The sequence below is a fragment of the Malurus melanocephalus genome, unplaced genomic scaffold (assembly GCF_030028575.1).
Source record: "Malurus melanocephalus ecotype Western Australia unplaced genomic scaffold, MMel_1.1 scaffold_713, whole genome shotgun sequence".
NCBI lineage: Eukaryota > Metazoa > Chordata > Aves > Passeriformes > Maluridae > Malurus > Malurus melanocephalus.
In genome coordinates, this window is record NW_026623945.1 from 177,466 (window position 1) to 196,614 (window position 19,149).

The 19,149-nt window shown below is 60.1% G+C and overlaps 1 protein-coding gene across 1 annotated transcript; it reads right to left on the reverse strand.

The window, feature by feature from the left end:
• Positions 1-2,451: 2,451 nt before the first annotated feature.
• Positions 2,452-18,254, reverse strand: CSNK1G2 (casein kinase 1 gamma 2). The gene is made up of 11 exons (XM_057384508.1): positions 17,758-18,254; positions 10,512-10,552; positions 9,930-9,999; positions 9,418-9,566; positions 8,287-8,521; positions 8,040-8,125; positions 7,572-7,656; positions 7,344-7,492; positions 6,838-6,921; positions 3,469-3,575; positions 2,452-2,960 (listed from the first exon to the last, which is right to left on the reverse strand). Exons 1-11 carry the CDS (start codon positions 17,942-17,944, stop codon positions 2,906-2,908), a joined length of 1,248 nt encoding a protein of 415 aa, XP_057240491.1. The 5' UTR covers positions 17,945-18,254; the 3' UTR covers positions 2,452-2,905.
• Positions 18,255-19,149: the final 895 nt, after the last annotated feature.

Genomic DNA, 19,149 nt, shown 5'->3' on the forward strand with positions numbered 1-19,149 from the left:
ATAATTGGAATTTGAGAGAAGCAAAGCTGTGCACTTGGCTCTGGGAAGAGCAGGGCTGGGGCTGGCCCTGCCCAGCCGCAGCGGGTGCCTCCCGCTGGCTCTTCCCTGGAAGTTCTGTTCTCATTATTTTGTTACGTGAATTCTCTTCCCCAGTCCCACCTTCCTGCCCTCCCTGCATGGGGCAGGTCTGGCAGCTCGTCCTGTCACAGAGGGAGAGGAGTCAAACTCTGAACTACACCTGAGCAACTTCTGTTCTTACGGCTTTTCCGCAGTTTGATGCAATTCTGGCTTTTGTAGATAGATGAATGTAATTCCTTGTTGGACATGCCTGTTCCCAAAAGTATGAGCCATTCTGTTGTACCACGTCACCTTCCGAGCAGAGCAGGCCCAGCCCGGCTCCTGTGCTATTTGATGAATGTATCCAATGCTCTCGTCCCGTGTTCACACTCTGCTTTTGGCCAGCTTTGTGATTTGTAAATAGGAAAACAATAAAGACATCCAGGTTGTCTTTATGRAGTTTCTTGGTGATTGGAGGAGAGGGATGGCCACTGGAATGGTGGAGGGAAAATCTGGACCCAGCCRAGGGCATCCCCATCCATGGGGTGTGGGATGAGCTGGATCCTCAGGAATCCCCAAGCAAGGAGTCAGTGCTGGGGAGCCCAAACCCTTGGGGTATGAGGGGRTGGTGGGTGGGTCCTCTCTGATCGGTGTGATGTCATTTTATAACTGAATTTCTTGAACCCTAATTGGAGGCTTTTGACAAACTCACTAAAAGCTGTCTCAGCCTTTGCAGGGGCCAGTCCAGGCTATGGGGTGAAAGGCAGCTCCTCTGCCCTGTGAACCTCAGCTGTGGGGGCTGGATGAGGGAGCCCCCAACAAAAACCGGGTGCTTGGGCAGTGTTCCCTCCCTTGAGAGCCACACAATGAAGCACAGAAGAACGGGTTGGGTTTTAAAGATTTTTTTAATTTTTTTTTTTTTTATTAAAAAAAAAGCCCCTAAATTCTATGGCTTCCAGGAAGCATCAGAGAAATTGAAATGCCGTTTCTGTACACTTGGTTTTAAAGCAGTAACTAAACTCGCAATGGAACAAACGCTCTCACGTACAATCGCAGTATTTGGACTCCTCGCTGGAAGGACAGAGAGTCCCGGGCTCGGGCCACAGCCCCGGCGGCCGAGGGTGCGTGCACAGAACCGGGCACACCCTCGTGGCCGCGTCCCTTCCCCTCCGCGGCTCCTCTTCGGCCTCCCCCGGGGCTGCTCTGAGCCGACGCGCTGACAAGGGGCCACTTCCAGTGAAAATTTTAAGGCGATTTTAAAAATTCGTTTGTTCGCCTCGCTGGGGACACGAGGTCAAACGTTGCACGTCCCCTTCCCGCCGCGACCAGGGACGCAGCAGCGGCTGGGGCTGCCCTGGCTGCCGCAGCCCGGACGAGCCAAAGCCGGGGTCAATCCCGAATTTAGGATGAAGAGGCGCCCTGGCACAGTGCCCTCCCCAGGGCCCCACGGGAGACCCCCACGCCCCGCCAGCCCCTCCACAATCCGGGCCTCCAGCCCCCCCCGAGATGGTCAGTTTGGACAAATGTTTCGAAGCAGCCACAGATGGTCCCATCCCTCCCCCGCCCCCCCAGCACAGCCTCAGCCCCTCTCTTGGGGCAGAACAACAGGGTTTTGGTAAAGATAAGTGTGTGTCCCCCCCCAAAGTGTCACGATCAATACACACGACAGCGCACGGGGTCARTCAGGTGGGGAGCTGCAGTGCCCTGGGGGTGGCGAGGAGCAGGGGGGTGTGGGGGTGTCTGTGTGTGTCAGTTCCAAAAACTCCATTTCCCCTGACCCGGGGCAGGTGGGGCCCCGGATTGCGGGAGGGTCCCACGGTGGGAGGGTGCCATGGTGGGGGTTCCACGCTGGCAGAGCCGCTCCACCCCGACGCCCTTCCCTTCCCCGCCCTGCCCGGCCCGGTCCCGGCCCCTCGGGAGCAGCCGCGGGGCCTCGGGGGGCTCGGGCTGTAAAACCACGAGGCCGATCAAGCGCTGCCCCTGCCCGCACCTRCAGCTGTCGTGGAAACATCCAGCCCCAAGACACGGCAGCACCAGAGACGAGGCTGCTTTGCYCCCCCTCCCTGCTCTGCCACCGCCATTCATGGGTCCCTTTGGTCTCGGCCGTCCCTGTCCCTGTGTCCCCCAACCCTGGGAGCCTCGGACCTGCTCCCGGCGGGACCGGACGGCGCCTGTATTGCTCGCAAAAGTGCATCGTAAATGAACTGTAAACGCGTTTCCTCTCCCCGCCCCGCACGCCCCCGGCTCTCCCCGCCCGACCGGGGCCGGACCGGAGCCCAACGCTCGTCACTGACCGAGGGGGACCCGGCGGGGGATGCGGGGCGGGGCCGGAAGGAAGAGCAGAATTCGGTAACACTGAAGATGACGGTCAAAGACTGACGACTCAGCACTCTGCACCGAGACTCACTTTAAATTAACTTAAGAGACAAAGAAGCAACAGAAAAAAAAATATTCCTCCTTAGCCCACTGCTCTCGAAATTGTCTTCGTCTTCTTCTGACAGCGACGGGTCAGAGTCTGTAGTTGATCCCCATTTCAGACCGGTTATAAACTCAAAGCAAGTGACGTCGTGGGTTTGTTTCTCTTTTATCTTTTTTTCTGTTTGACGGACGCAGGAACTTCAGCGAAGTTGGGCTTGGTTCGAGTAAACGGCCACGAGTGGCGGAGGAAAGGACAAGCAGTTTGGGGAGGCCCCGCTCCCCACCTGCGCGTGGGGCGCTGGGGGAGCCCGTCCGGCCCGGCCCCCCCGTCCCCGTCCAGCCCGAGGGGCCGTTGGCTCCGCGGGTCAAGATCCAGCCACGGCCAGAGGGAGAGGAGCCATCGCTCGCCGCTCCGCCCGGCCCCGGCAGCTCACTTGCGACGCTTGGTGGTTTTCCTCTTCCTTCTCTTGAAGAAACAGCAGCACCTGGGGATAGAGGGGATCCATCAGCACCTGGACCGGGGCATGGAGGGTGCAGGGGGGGCACCGGGGTCAGGGGGGACAGAAACCCCTTGGTGCCTTAGTGAGCCCCATGTGGGCAGAGCCACTCTGGGAAGTGCCCCTGGTACGTGGCAGGGGCTGGGCCAGGAGCACCACAATGGCCACCAAAAGTGACACCTGCCACAGCAAGTGGCACAATGGTGACTGACACTGGCCATGGCACACAAGGGCAGCCACGTGGCCAGAGCCAGGGCCAGGCAGGGCCTCCAGAGAAGGAGCAGATCCCTCCATGCCCCTTGGGCAGGAGCCTTGGGCAGGGCGAGGTGGAAAAGGCTGGGGGTGGTGGTGGCCCTGCAGGGACATCACTCACAGGGTGCCAGGGGACAGCTGGGCTGTTCCTCCCTGGAGGGCACCAGACAGGGCACCCCAGGGCAGCTGCTGACCCCTCCTCCAGCCCAGCCCCAGCTAGAGGGCAGCGGGGCTGGGGTCTTACTTTGTATCGTCTGTCACCTCCACCTCGGTGGGGGCTGTGATGGGGGCGTTCGAATGTCCTGCCGTCGGGTCGTCTGTGTTCAGCTCTCCATTGGTGGAGCTCATCACCTGGGGAGACACGAGAGTCAGCAGGGGCAGCCCGGGGGTCTGCAGCCCTTCCCCTCCCCACAGAGCAGAAGAGCCGCCCCAGAGCCCACCTGGCTCTGCCCGGGAGCACCAAGGTGCCCTCGGTGGCAGGACAGTGCCCCTGCCCAGCCTGGTGCTCGGCCTCGGTGCTGAGCTCTCCCCAAGAGCCCCATTGCACAGAGAGGGCTGAGCCTCTTGGCCACAGCCCCAGGAGGATCCCAGCTCCTGGGAGCCCCTGCACATCCCACCAGGAGAGGGCCATGCTGCAGCCAGCTCCAGCATGGGCAGAGAGYCGACAGCTCCAAAGAGCCCTTCCCACAGCTCAGCATCCGGACACGACTTCTGCTTCCTGGCCCCAAGACTCAGCCCTGTGCCCGCCCTGTGGGCTCAGGTGTCCCTGAGCTCCTGCCCGCTCACCAGGGCAGCAGGGTRAGCCACAGTGCCGGGGCCAGGAGGACATCGAGTCACCAAAGCCACCAGGAGGTGCCTGAACGGCCATCCTGTGCCTGCTGCCCACAGGCAAAGCCAGGAGCTCCCTGGGGACGCACTGGCCAAACTCTTCAAGCTGTTTGGCCCCGGCCAGGAGCCTCAGCCTCTCACAGCCCCATGGAAGAGCTGCCATCCCAGTGCCCAGCCAGCAGGRCCATGTCAGGCTGCAGTCCCCAACACCAGCACGGAGAGCCCTGCTCGTCACCCCCGCGGTGCCGGCACAGGCGGAGCGGGCAGGAGGGTTTGCAGAGCAGAGCGGGGAGCGGGGAGGGATGAGGGACAGGAGGAGCGGGGCAGAGCATGAGTGGGTCCCTTAGAGTGCCCGGCCCCACAGCCTGCCTGGCAGCACCGAGTGCCCGGCCCTGTGACCACAGCAGCAGGAGCTGTGTCCAAGCCCCGAGCCGAGCATCAGCAGAGTCACTGAGAGCAGCAGGAACGAGCAAGAGCGGCGGGAACGGAAGCAGAGACAGAGGAAGCAGTGCAGGCCCAGCCGGGGGACCCAGCTTGGATGTCCCACCATCCACGCGGGAGGGACCCCCAGGCCGAGGGGAGCTGAGCGGCAGCGGGCGGGAGGCGGCGAGGGCGGCGAGCACGGGGCTGACGGTGCGAGCACAGGACCAAGGCAGGACCGAGGAACACGAACATGGCCAAGGAACGCCCGGGAAGGGAGGGGAAGCAGGGCCTGGAGCCTGGACTCCAGTCAAGGAGGTGCAGGGAAGTCCCTGCTCAGACGAACAGCACTGGGGGCAAACAATGCCCACCCAGCTGCCATGCTGCAGCATGGCATCCATCCATCCATCCATCCATCCATCCATCCATCCATCCATCCATCCATCCATCCATCCATCTCTGTTTGTCCATCCATCCATCCATCCATCCATCCATCCATCCATCCATCCATCCATCCATCCATCCATCCATCCATCCATCCATCCATCTCTGTCCATCCATCCATCTCCAACTGCCCTCTAATTCCCCCTGGCAGCCCCGGGAAGCAGCACCAGCCTCGCCTGTGAGCCGTGAGCGTTCCTGGCACCACGGGGACGGGCAGCACGTGCTGCAGCCGGGGCAGGAGCCCGGGATGTGCAGCCCTGGGGCGGGGGAGCGGGGCTGATCCCCAGGGTGGCTCCGCTCCCTCCCGCTCCCGCCCTGCCCCAGGCGCGTGGTTTCATGTACCTGCACAGACCCCCCGAGCCTGCCGGCTGCCAGGTGAGCTCCCAAAGGCTCCTCGGCAGGCTGCCCACCGGCCTGAGGATCCCACAACTCCGTCCCCTCGGGCGGCTGCTCGCGACAGGCAGGAGGAACAGAATGAAAAGAAACAAAAGAAAAGAGGGAGAATGGGGAAGAGAACGGAGAAGTGGAGGGAAGGGGCGGCAAAAGTGGCAAAGGGAGTCGAGAAAATAAGACATGCAAAAGCAAAAACATGACCRGAGCAGCTCGAGTTGGTGATTGCAGAGGGCACCAGTGCAGCACCGTCCCGGTGGCTCCCAGAGCGGTCCCTGCGGTGACAACRGGGGTCTGTGTCCCCCTGCCACCTCCACACACACCCCTCCACGGCTAGCCYCATGCAGGGCCACCCCACGGAGCAGGGCCAGCCCCAGCAGGGCTGGTGGCCGTATTTGGGAGCGGACTGGGGCAGCAGAGCCGGAGCCACAGCCGGGCCAGGTGACGCCGTGTCCCCAGGGCTGCGTGGCTCTTGGTGTGGCCTGAGCTGTGCTGTTCCTCCAGGGCACAGCTGCCCCACAGCCAGCCCCTCCCCGGTGAGCACAGCACTTCCCCATGGCTGCAGAGACACCCTGTGTCCCCAGGCTGGACACGGCTCCCACACTCCAGGAGCTCTGTGCKCTGGAGAAGGGATGTCCAACATGGCATTTCCCCGTGCTGGGGRCAGAGAGCAGACCCTGCTGGGAGTGAGTTTCCAGAAATGAGCCAGAGGTGATTTGAAGATATGTCCCTCCCTCTAATGAAGGGCTGCCAGTGAGAGCCAGGGCTGTGCCAGGCTGGCTGTGCTGGGCAGGAGCAGCCTGGGGAAGACAGGGCATTGCAACCCTGGCTCCAGCCCCTTTGCAGRTGCTCTGCCCCCAGGGAGGTTCGGGAGGATGAAGGTCTATACAGGACTGATGGGAATGCATGAGGTTTGCCCTCGGTGGCAGCAGTGCCAGAGCCACATGTCCTGTGCCAGGTCAGGACAGGCCACAGCACTGGAGCAGCTCTGGGCAGCCCGTCCCCTTCCCCACACAGCTCTGGGCTCGGCTCCCCATGCCCCGCCTGTTCCCAGAGCAGGGGCAGCCCCAGCACGGAGCAAAAAGCTACCCCAGCAATCCTGCCCTGCCCTGTCCCATGTCACTGTCACTGTCACTGTCYCATYCATGGAARGGCACCACAGAGCAGAGTCACTCCATGGGGACACGGCGCTGGGGACATCATCATGGCTCAACCTGCACCAAGCCCTCACCCAGCACCCCAGGCTGGACCCTGCCCCTCACCAGCTGATGCCCAGGCCTGGCATCCCCCAGTCGTGGTACAGCCCCCATGATGCTTCCTCCCTCTTCTGCCACTGCCCTGGGCCTCCAGCGTGCCACAGACCCAGAGMTGACCCAGAGCTGCAGGAGGGAACTCTTGCCACAGACAGCACTGACGGAAAATGATGCTCCAGTCCTGCCTCCATCCCTGTTGGGCTCCGGTCCCTGGAGCTGCAGCCTGAGCTGCCCACACCCATGGCCCCGTGCCCCAGCTGGGCAATGCCAGTGCTCACCTGGTGTTTGGTGTGTGGCTGTGCTTTGTCTCTGTTCGGGGGCTGCACCTGCACCTCGCTGTGCATCGTGCCAATGGGGGTGGGCTGGGGACACAAGGACAATGTCAGCACAGCACRGAGCCCTCCCAACACCCCCCGGCCAGAGCCAACCTCCAGCCAAACATGAAAAATCCCCCAGAACCAGGGCCTGATCCAGCCCCTACCTCACCCCAGCAGCTCCACACTCGCTATCTGGCTGCAGTGAGCCCATGGAGGGTGCCCATGGCAGAAAGGGAGGTGCCAGCCTGGCTGCTGGGATCTCCTTGGCTCCAGGAGCCTCMAATTCCCATGTCACAGCCTTAACCCAGCCTGGAGCTGGTGACTGCTGAGGAGGGTGGAGCTGATGCCTCGGGCACAGTGCATGGCAGGAAGGGCTGAGAGCCACATTCTCCCTGGCTGCTGCCACCAACCCCCCTGCCCTGCTCCCTGGGGTCCCTGCCCCRCTGCCCCAGGCCCTCAGCACTCACCAGAGGTTTCCCTGCCCAGTCGTATTCRTAGTCGAACACGTAACCGTTCCTCTCGAACAAATCTGTGAAGAGCTTCCTCAGGTAGTCATARTCAGGCTTCTCGAAGAAATCCAGCCTCCGCACGTAGCGCAGGTACGTGGCCATCTCCTCTGCGGGGACACGGGGCTCAGCGGGGCAGGGGATGGGGGCTCAGGGCTGGGGCTGGGCTGGGCTGGGGAGCGCTCTCACCTGGGAAGTTCTCACAGAGCACCTCCACCGGGGTGGCTCTTTTGGTGTCMCCAATCTTCTGGTACCTCTCCTTTAGCGTGTCAGCCTGGTGGGGACAGGAGGGTCAGCGCGAGGGCCAGGCACCGCCCCAGGGGAGGGGAAGGTACTGGGTGCTGTCACAYGGTGTCTCATTTCTTGGAGCCCCCTTCCCAGGGAACTCCTTCCCAAGGAACCCAGGGAATTCCCCCACCAGGGCAGGTCTGGAGGACAAAGCCCAGGGTTCCAGGACAGCCACTGTGAGAGCAGCTGGGACCTCCACCGAGTAGGGGACAGAGGGACACCTGCATGGCACAGCAAGGACCTTGCACAGAGCTCAAAGCTGGTGGAGTGCCAAMCCTCCAACACCCAGGGGCCAAAGCTTCCCTCTCCCCATGCCAGGGCAGAGCCAGACCCGCAGGCAGCTGTGCCCAGGGGCAGCAGGGCAGTTACCTTGAGGCCTTGCCAAGGAAGGCTCCCACGGAGGAARTACATAAACATGTGCCCTAATGCTTCCAGGTCGTCCCTGCGGCTTTGTTCTGCACAGAGACAAAGAGACACGGGTCAGCTCCCACTACAGCCACTGTCCCTGTCGCCCCCAGATCCTGCAGCACCCCACGTGTCCTGCCAGCACCCTGAAGAGCAGGAGAGGCAGCTTGTCCCCAGCCAGGGAGCTGGGCAGGCTGCTGTGCCCACACACCTTTCCCCAGGTGGGTGTTGATGCTCATGTAACGCGCTGTCCCTGTCAGGCTCTTGTGCTCTCGGTAGGGGATGTGTTTTTTGGTCTCGGGGTCAATGTACTCTTTGGCCAGGCCAAAATCGATGATGTGGATGGTGTGCTGCCGCTTGCTGCCCGGCCGCCCCACCAGGAAGTTCTCTGGCTTGACATCTCTGTAGATCAGGCTTTTGGTGTGGACGTACTCCATCCGTGTGATCTGGGGCAGAAGGAGATGTCAGTGCCAGGGCAAAGACCCAGCCCGTGTCCTGCACCCTCCTGCTCCACCCACCTCATGCCTGCTCCCCTCGGCCTGGCCCGGCCCCAGGGATGGGCAGATCAGCTCCTCCTGCCCTGCGAGACCACCCCAGTCCAGCTGCACCRTGGGAGGCAGTGCAGTGAGAGGCTCTGGGTACAGAGTGAGAGGCTCTGGGTACAGAGTGAGAGGCTCTGGGCATGCAGGGAGATTCCCTGGGCACATAATGGGATGCCCTGGGCACACAGGGAAATGCTCTGGGCACACAGGGAGATGCCCTGGGCACACAGTGAGAGGCTCTGGGCACACAGGGAGATGCTCTGGGCACACAGTGAGAGGCTCTGGGCACACAGGGAGATGCCCTGGGCACACAGTGAGAGGCTCTGGGCACACAGGGAGATGCTCTGGGCACACAGTGAGAGGCTCTGGGCACACAGGGAGATGCCCTGGGCACACAGTGAGAGGCTCTGGGCACACAGGGAGATGCTCTGGGCACACAGTGAGAGGCTCTGGGCACACAGGGAGATGCCCTGGGCACACAGTGAGAGGCTCTGGGCACACAGTGAGAGGCTCTGGGCACACAGGGAGAGGCACTGGGCACACAGAGATGCCTGTCTGGGCTCACAGAGCGGCTGGTGAGGGGGATGGTGAACTCTCCCTCACCAGGGAGGGGATGAGGTTTGGCATGAGGGACTGGGATGTGGCAGCAGCCAGCACCTCTTTCAACATGCCGGGCACTGTCTCCCTCCTTTTGCCCTGTTCCACATGGGATGCCTGAGCACGGTGCCCACATTCAGGGCAGCCAGGGGTGCCAGGTGAGCTGGGCAGGGCTGCAGGGCAGGYGGAGGAGCTGCACTCACCAGCTGGATGGCGATCATCAGGACGGTCTTGAGCGTGAAGGTCCGATCGCACAGATCAAAGAGATCTTCCAGGCTGGGTCCGAGCAGCTCCAACACCATGGCGTTGTACTTCCCACAGGGGCCAAAGTAGTAAACCTGAGGAATTCCTTCTGCAAAACACRGAGCAGGGGCTGTGCAGGGCTGCAGCAGGGCCACGCTGTCACAGCTCTGTGTCCCCAACAGGGACAGGGGATGGCCCTGCACTGCCCTTCCTGCACAGCCAGCCTGGCTCTGCTCTGGGCAGCAGGGGGAAGGAGGCAGCTCCATCTGCATCCCTGACTCTGCTGCGGGGGCGGAGGGGGGAAAGAACTAAATCAAGAGATCAAAGATTAGACGAAGCTTCTATGCAAAAGCAGCCCCTCCTCCCTGCGGAGCAGATGGGCAGGAGCTCAAGCTGGGAGTGAAGTTGCAGAGTCACATTCAGGGAAAGCCTCTGTGGAAGCTCCCCAGGGCAGCTCAGCCCGGCCCCGTACCTGCATTGCCGAGCTGYTTGTAGAACCGATACTCCAGGTGCAGCTGGGGGGCCCGAGATTTTATGGGTTCCTTGGAGGAGAGAAAGGAGAAGTTAAGCTGGGAGCAGGATATTCAGGGGGTCTGGGTGTCAGACAGCTCCTCCACACGCTGGCAGCAACTGGACTGAGAGCATTTGGGGCTGGGAACAACTGGTATAAAATGGAGATGAAGCTTCAGATGACGAGAGAACATCAGCCCAAATGGGAGACAGATCATCCCATCTGGAGAGATCCAGGGGCTGGGATGGGCATTAATGGGAACAGTGTCACTGGGGCCACCCTCTCTGCTGCTGGCACCAGCTGATCACAGCACAGGCCAAGGTGAGGACTGGGAGCAGCAGGATCAGCTCTTCCTCCCAGACCCAGCTCACCCCATCTGCAGTGATGTGTGAGGTTCCCAGCCTGCCCCCAATTCCCAGCTGCCACCCATCCACCACATCCCAACCAGCTCCACCCGCCTCAACACCCAAGGAGGGGGAAAACCCTCCTTCCCAAGGGYCTGAACATCCCCCAGCCCCACCACGGAGGGTGACAGCCACTCACCAATTTGATAGCTACGTATTCGTTGGTGTAGAGATTCTTTCCTGCAGGGAGAGACATAAAAAGGCAATGGAAAGCAGTCCCTGCATCACCCCCACCGCTGATCCCCAAGGGCTCCTGGGCTTAAAAACATACTGAACAGGTTCTGCAGCTCCCCCAGCACCTGAAGGGGCCTCAAGGCATGAGAAGGAGCAGAACCCACTGCGGGGAGTTGTGACACGCCCGGTAATGATGCCCAGCAGAGGGGATGTGACTGGGCAAGGCAGGGACAAGGCTGGGACAAGGCTGGGACTCGCTGCTTCTCCAGACAGCCCAACAGGGACAGGGGGCTCCAGGGGGATGGCCACACTCGGGGGGCACTGAGTTGYGGGCACCCTGCAGAGGGTGGCAGGGAAGGGCCCCCAGGAGCAGCAGGGCAGCTGGCAGTGGTCTGAAAGGTGGAAATCTCTGCCCCAGGGCTGAGGTCACTGCTGGGAATGGCACATGTGTGTGGGGAGATGCTGCTGCCCACCCGAGGGCACAAGGGAAGCCAGGAGCAGCCCCATGGCACAGCCCAGACTGTTCGAGGAGCAGCTGAAGGCTGCAGGGAGTGCCAGGGGAGCTGAAGGAGCAGCCGTGGCACCCAGCACCCTGTGCATGCCCTCCTGGAGGGCTCAACACCCACACAGGACTTTTCACACACATAACCACAGGAAGGCTGAGCTCGGGGTGCTTCCACATCCCCCCAAAACCAGGGGGGGAAAGGGGACACACCTGAGGTGTGGCACGGCACCACCTCTGCCCAGGCCCACAGGGGCAAAGATTAAAGGTGTGCAGGAACAGCTCTGAGTGTTCCCCGGGTCAGAGCCCTSGGGAGCCCGGGCAGGAGGGAGTTAAGGGCAGCAGGTTCGCTCTGAGGCAGCAGACACGCGATCCCAGCGATGCCCCTGCCTGCCATGTGCGGATCCGATGGAGCTGCATCTGTCTCCTCGGATTTTCTCCAAGCAATTTGCTCAGGGAACAAGCTCCTCCTGGCGTAAGATTTCATCTGCTCCGGCGGCTGCTCTCCACCTGAAGCAGCAATAAATCCTGCCCGGGTGACATCAGAGCCAGCTGCTGAGCGCCAGAGTCGGCGGCAGGATTACGGGAACACGGATGAATGGGAGATATTAACGGAGCGGCTCCTCCCAGGGACGGGCTCTGCAGCCAAGGAGGGGCTCAGTGCTGCTGCCTCCCTGACCCTCTGCCATCCCAGGGGACCTCTGCCAAGCCACTCTGCCTCTGCACGAAGCAAATCCTTCACAGCGATTAGGGAGGAGGGGATTTGGGAGGGAGGGAGGAACGTCTGGCGAACGCAGCGTGTGCCAGATCCGGGGGGTTTGTCCCGTCGTGGGCTGGCATTTCCTGGGARCAGCTGGGACACTCCCCGACCTGTGCACGGCTCCAGAGAGCCCGCAGGGCCCTGCAATTCAGTCCAAAACAATTACTGCTGCCTTCAGGGCAGCAACCAAAAAACTCACAGCTGGATTTTCCCTGAGGTCAGGCAGGTTCTGATGGGGGAAAAAATAACGTGGCAGGGAAAGTGCCAAAGGGACACGGCAAAAGGGACTCGGCACAGTGGAGAGGGAGCAGGGACAGAGGCAGGAGTATCCCCAGCAATGTTGGGAGGAAGAAGGGATGGAGGCAGGAGAATCCCAGCAGGGCTGTCCTTGCAGAGCTCCACCCTGTCCTTGTTAGGTGACATCTGTCCTGTCCCCACCACACTGGAGCCTGTGGCTCCCTGGCACAGACAGCTACCAGCAACGAGCCTCTGGAGCTGGCAGAATTGTCCCAGCCCAAAAATGAGCCCACGTGATGCTCCCCTGGTTCAGCCTTTCCTTGAGGGGCTCAGACACAGCTGCTGGACAATATGGGGAGCAGAGAAAGCAGGGACTGGTCAAACCACCACGCTCTGATTCCCCTTCCGAATTAAAAAAGAGGCAAACAGCAGAAGTGGCCTGCCATGAGATTAATAAACCAACAGGAAAGAAAAGAGCAAGGAGGAAGGATTCCTTCCACAGCAGGGAACTCCCTGCTCCAACTCCTGGAGCTGCCTGCTCTGCCCAGTGCTCACAAGGGGGCAACTCTGACACCCAAAATGTGCCCGAGCCCAGGGAGCACCCGGGAGCACTCGAGCAGGCAGAGCACAAAAGGTGCTTTGGAAAGGAAATAAAAGAGAAAAAGGTGAGATGGGTGGCAGAAAGCAAATATTTGCTGCAGGGGCCTTTGCCCTGCCTGGTGCCAGAGGTGCCTCTGAATSCAGCTGCCAGCAGCTGCAGGATCTGTGGGGTCAGAGTGGGGCTGAAGGCAGGAGCAGGCRGCCAGACCTGGGGTCCGTTGGACACTGGACGTGGCTTTCTCTGCTGTCCCCTCCCCGGGGATGTGGCACYTGCTCCTGCACATCACAGCAGCCCGGGAGGAGCTGGGCTCTGCAATGGGCTCCCAGCTGGGTCCCCATCCAGCAGCTCAGAATCACAGAATTGTTAAGGTGGGAAAAGACCTTTAAGGTCACCAAGTGAAATTATCAACCAGCAGCACCACCATGGTCACATCAGCCCATGTCCTCAAATGCCACATCCACACGTTTTTGGAACACTTCCAGGGATGGTGACTCCACCACTGCCCTGGGCAGKTTGTTCCAGTGCTTCACAACTCTTTCAGTGAAGAAATTTTCCCAATTTCCAATCTAACCCTCCCCTGGCCCAGCCTGAGGCCGTTCCCTCTCCTCCTGTCCCTGTTCCCTGGAGCAGAGCCCGACCCCCCCGGCTGTCCCCTCCTGTCAGGGAGTTGTGCAGAGCCACAAGGTCCCCCCTGATCCCCCTTTGCTCCAGGCTGAGCCCCTTTCCAGCTCCCTCAGCCTCTCCTGGTGCTCCAGACCCTTCCTTGGACACACTCCAACCCCTCAGTGTCCTTGCTGTGAGGGGAAAAGCAAGCACTGAGGCTTCCCCTGTGCCTGGCACTGCCCCTGGCCTGTGGCACAGCAGCACAGAGCTGTGCCTGGGCACCAGGATGGGAATTTGGCTTCCCAGTCCCTGGCAGTGCAGTGGAGGAACAGGGGATGGGGCAGCACTGCCAGCACTGCAGCTCCACTGACACTGGAGGCACTAGGCCAAGCAATGACAGCTCCATGGAGCACTGGGGTTTGACATCTTTAGAAGAAAAAAGTCATTTTAGAGCTTGACTTTCCTCAAGAGAAGGCTCTAAACAACCAGGAGGAAAAACACTCCTGAGCCTTCAGCAAGGGAGGCAGGAGCAGCAGGAATTGTGTGGGTTCCTCTCTCCCAAAGCCTCCAAGACACTCGTGTGCCACCTCCAGCACGTGKTGGGTTGGTGGCTGAGCCCATGGCCACACTGCAGGAGCTCAGAGGGACATCTCAATGGAGCCCAAGATAGGAGGGTGTCCCACGCAGGGCACTGACCCCAGACACATTTTCAGAAGGTGCTTTTTGTGGTCCCAAGTAACTCCTGATGCGTTCCTGGGAGGCTGCAGGACAGGCCAGAGAGCCACAGCTCAGGAGAGCTCAGGAACGTCCCCCTCAGCTGSGACATGGCCCTGACCCACACACCGCACACAGACCCACCCCTTGTGTCCTGCCCTCCAAAATCCCCAGTTTACTTTCAAAAACAATGAATTTCCAACTTTTAATTCTGAAGAAAAACAGGCGCTGCAGCTCCAAGGGGCAGCTTTTCAGTGCCCACCCCTCTGCCCCAGCAGCAATGCACCCAGCAGGCAGGGGAGAGGGTTGGGCACTGAAAAGCTGCAAAAAGCACATTGGCAGAAGTTTATTGCAGGAAGAGCAGGAGCAGCAGCCACTGCCAGGGCCCCAATCCTCCCCTGCACCCTGCTCTAGGCTGAGACTGCCCTGGGGYAGCTCCATGGCACAGCCTGGCCAGAACAGCAGCCTTGGGCTGGGCTCAGGGGCCCTCAGGCAGCACAGCAGGACAAAGGGCAGCTCCTGGCTCTGAGGGGCTGCACAGCACCCAGCTTTGGGTTCCAGATTGACCTTCCCGCTTGATGTCTGGGTTTTCCTCCTCTCCCCCTACCCCAGCCCACCCCAAGCACTCCTGAGCGGCACCTGCTCCAACAAACCCTCTCTGGGAGCGTGCTGGCCCTGCTCCTGGGGTGCAGGGAGTGGTAAGGAGCTGGCAGAGAGCTGGCAGGGCTGCAGCTCGGGGCACACAAGCCACCAGCCACACTCCAGTCACCCCATTGCCAACAGCATGTGCTGCCTTGTGTTTCAGAGGGCAGGGTCCCACCCTGGCACCGAGTGGGGCTGGCTGTGGGCAGCAGATGGGCAGGGGGAGCTCGGGGAGCTGCAGGCAGCGGGCACTGCCCAGGGAGGCTGCTGGAAAGGCCCTGCAGGAGCTGGGCTGGCACTGGACCACAGCTGGATGCTGGCAGGGGGCACTCAGCAGCTCGGGGTGAGGCACCAGGACATGAAAAGGTAACAGGACCCAGCACCTGCACATCCTAAACCTTCTCCTCTGTGCCACAGGGCTGGGGCAGCCCCCCAGCTCCAGCTGCCAGCCCAGCTCTCCAGTCACGCTGGTCCAGTGCAGAACTGGCYGGCAGCAATGCCACACTGGGACTGGCACCACGTGCCTGCATTGCCCAGGATGCCAAGGCCAGCAGGAACGTGGAGAGGCAGGATCCAAGCGCACAGTGCTGGCAGCCACAACTCCTGCCCGCGTCATTCCCCTTCTGGCTTCCCACAAAYGCCTTATGCCAATTTTTCTTTTCTATTTCATCTTTAAACAGATCACTTTTGATTTTGAACACCTCCTACATGGGTGGACACTCATATCTACCTCGGGTAGCTGAGCTGAGGCACCCAAAGGACAGATCACCATGTGCCTCTCAGTGTGGTGGAGAAATAGGGCAAAGTGGCAACTTTTTGTGGAAGACAATCTCCCCTTCCTCCATCCCCATCCCTGGAAGTTGGAGGAATCACCTCCAGGCATGTTTTTGCAAGATCTCCTGGCCCTTGTTATGAAAGGAAAGAGGCCAAAGATGATCTGGGAGGTTTAAACATTGAGCTACAGTTTGGTCTCTAAAGCCTTGAGGACTGAATCCTCTGCTCCCAGGGGAAAGGATTCAATCCTTTCCCTGCTCATGCCACCACTTCACAGCAGGAGCCCTCTGGTCCTTTGCCATTCATCTGCAGTTGGAGGAATCCCTAAATCCTGAAAGCATTCCTGAGCCCTGATGCAGTTCGAAGGCACACCTAAGGAAGAGAGATGTGATTTTAGGAGAGAAGCCACATAGCTGTGGCTTCCACTGCTGCGATGAGTTCTTGTGCTCAGGCCTGTACCATGTTATGGGCAGGCACTGCAGGGCGTGACAGAGCAAAACAGCCACGTGAAGGGACTGGAAGCTTCTCTTGCTGGTGGCAAGGACAAAYTCTCACAGTGAGAATCGACCACTGYGGTGCCCCGGAGCGAGAGCTCGCTGCTGTCCCTCCAGCCACGAGCAAACCGAGCCCAACTGCTCCCAGGTCCCTGCAGCAGCTCTGCTCGGAGCAGCCTGGCTGTCAGTTTGACACATTCCTCAGATCCATGTGAGACTCATGTCCCCTCGGTGCTGCCCCTGGAAAACGAGGGGGAGGCTGAGGCGGGGGGGTCATGCTGACCCTCAGCGCTGAGCACAGCAAAGCAATGCGGTCCCAGATCCTCGAGCAGGATCCTGGGATCCAGCCCACCCTGGGATCCAGCCCACCCAGAAACCAGGGATCCAGCCCATCCTGGGATCCAGCCCATCCTGGGATCCAGCCCACCCAGAAACACGGATCTGCTGTGGGATGCTCACTGGCAAGCAGGGAAAAGGGAGTGCAAGGACACAGGTGGACCCTGCACAGCTCAGGGCTCTCTGTCCGCTGGCACACACATCATGTCCACATCCTTCCAGGGCACTGAAAGGAGCAGCTGGTGTGGTAAAATCCCCAAACACCTCTCCTTCCACAAGCCCCGGGTGTGGAGGAAGGCTCGGACACTGGGAGGGACAGACCCTTTGCTGCAGAGCGCAGGAACTGCTCGGCAGGATTTKGCCCAGAGCGTTTCCCCAGCTCTGCAATTACGCGAGAAGCACGGGGACAGGCGGGCGAGCCTGGCACCAGCCAGTCTGTCACGCCGGGAAGGGCTGACATTAACTCCCCACACAGGGTGGTGGGAACTGACCCCACCCGAGCCGGGGCTGCCACAGCTCCTCCCCGGGCCCACGGTCGGGGCAGGTTTAGCTCAGAGCTCGGTTTGAGAAGGCGCTGCTTAAAATATCACYGAGAAACAAGGCCCGTGGCTGTCACAGGCTCTGGGGACAACCCCTCTGCCCTCTTCCCAGGGCATGAGCCCCTTCCCAAAGCACTCACAGCCAAGGACAACGCTACAGCTGGCAGAGACTTCACCCTGACACATTCCTGGAGACATCCAGATTGGCACAGAGGTGCCTGGCACTGCCAGACCACTCCCAGCTGCCTGATGCCAAGCAAAGGGTTAACAGCTTTGCTGCAGGTCTCCTGGGATATTCCCAGTCATGGGAGAAGAGCAACCTCCCCATTCTCCAAACCAGGAGTTTGGTTGAGAAATTTCCTGATAAACTTGGTTCAAAATGGAAAGCAACCATGGAAGGTCCTTGGGTTTTATTCCTCCCTTTCTCTGCCCTGCAAAACATTTYCGGAGAGTCTCTCAAACAGTTGTTTGAGAATTTAGCTGGGCTAAAACTGGTACTCTCCTCCCCAAATGTTTGCCCCAGCAGACTGATCACCCCTCAGACCCCCATGCTCCATCCCCTCTTCACAAGGCACAGGGGAAGGGAAGCACTGTGAGCACAAGTGGGGTGAGATTTGGTGAGCACACAGYGGATCTCCTGAATCATTCCTCACCGAGTGTTCCTGTGTTCGGGGGACACCTCAATCTCCTCTTATAAGAGACAGAACCGAACAGTAACATTCTCCCTGACAGACCCAGAGAGTGACAGGCACAAGGATAGAGGGAAACTCCTCTGCAATCAGTCCTTGGGGCTGGGCTGGGCCTTGGGAGATCAAGCACAGTGTGAAAGGATTAAGGAAGTGGAACCTCTGTGAAGGAACAAGGGCTGCCTGCAAGGGGCAATGCTTCAGCATTGTGTGTGCCCATGGCCTGGGCCGTGCTTGTGCCAGCTCCTCCYGCTGCAGCAGGAGGATGCCAGGGCAATCCCAGCACGAGTGGGTACAGCGAGGACAAAGATGACCCTTCTCACCTAGACGGAGCTCCCCGAAATTGCCGCATCCAATCTTCTTGCCGACACGGAAGTTGGGACCCACCATTAAGACTCCCGAGTTGGTTCCAGCACCCCGGCCTCCATGACCACTCCTTCCTCCACCTGTCTTGGACATCCTTTTACCTTCCTCCAGCTCCCCTTTCCCTCCTCTCTTATCAAAATCCATAAGTTTGTGATACCCCGGCCTCTCCACGGTTACGCTGCTGCCATACAAATCCCAGAGCTGCCGAAAATGGAAGGGTGAGGAGGAAAGAAGCAGGGTTCCTCTTGGTTAATACACCATTCCGGTGAGCGGTGGGAGGGCGGGGTCTGGAGAAGGAGGGGTAAGAGGCCGTCCACGGGTGCTGGGCTACTGAAATGTTAGTGCTTCCCGAAGTCCCGCCGGGACTGTCATCATCGCCGCTCACAGGGAGTTCTTTGGTGGAGAGAACATCCTGCGGACAGGGTCCTCCCAGCGCAGCTCCTCCGTCTCCCAGCTGTGGAAAAGGAGAGGGAGAAGATCAGTACGAGGAGGCAGAGGATWACAGAAGGTTGTGGGACGCAAGCTCGTGCCCTCAGCTCTGAAGAGTCCCTCCAGAACCTTCCCTGCATCACAGATAATTCCCACAATATTGTTCCCACAATAACAACAGTGCTGCTGGTGAAGGGTGGGAGAAGCTGGGATAAATATCAGGATCATCACAGAGTGCCCCGTGTCCAAGATGCTGGTTTAAATAAATAAACAAATTAATTTAAAAAAAGCTTGGTCAGCCAGAGGTGAAATGAGTGYCTCCATGTTGGAGGCAGCTGAGAGTGACGTGGGGACAAAACTGTCCCCAYGGGGAAGCGCTGCTGGCAGCCTCTGGAGGCACCAGCCAGAGACTCTGAACCACACATTATGGGCACACCATGCCACATGAGGGGCTTCACATGGAGTGGAAAGAATGTTCCCCTGGCTGGGGGCATCCCTGTGGATCCAGGACTAGCAGAGTGTGAGCACTTCCCACTCCAGCACTGGCCCCTGCTGTGGTGGACTGGGGTCCTGTGCCAGCGGCACTGCCCAGGACACAGTGTCTGTAGAATTGCCACACTCAGGGCTCCCAGCACAGCCCACCTGGGCTGGGGGAACACAGCCACTGGCCAACAGGAACTTACTAACACCCCACTGCCTCTTCCTCTGCCCTTATCAACCAACCTGGATTTGAATTGCAAAGCTGGGAGCGAGGTCCCTTGGCTGCAGGCCAGGCCAATGCTGTGACATTTGCCAGAGCCACTGAGGGCCATGGGAGCTGGTTTGCTCAGGGGTGCAGCACGCTGCCTGCCTTGTGTGCTCCCACAGCCTCCCAGTGAGGCTGCTGCTGGGGTTATTTGTGCTTTCCTTGGGTCCCACAA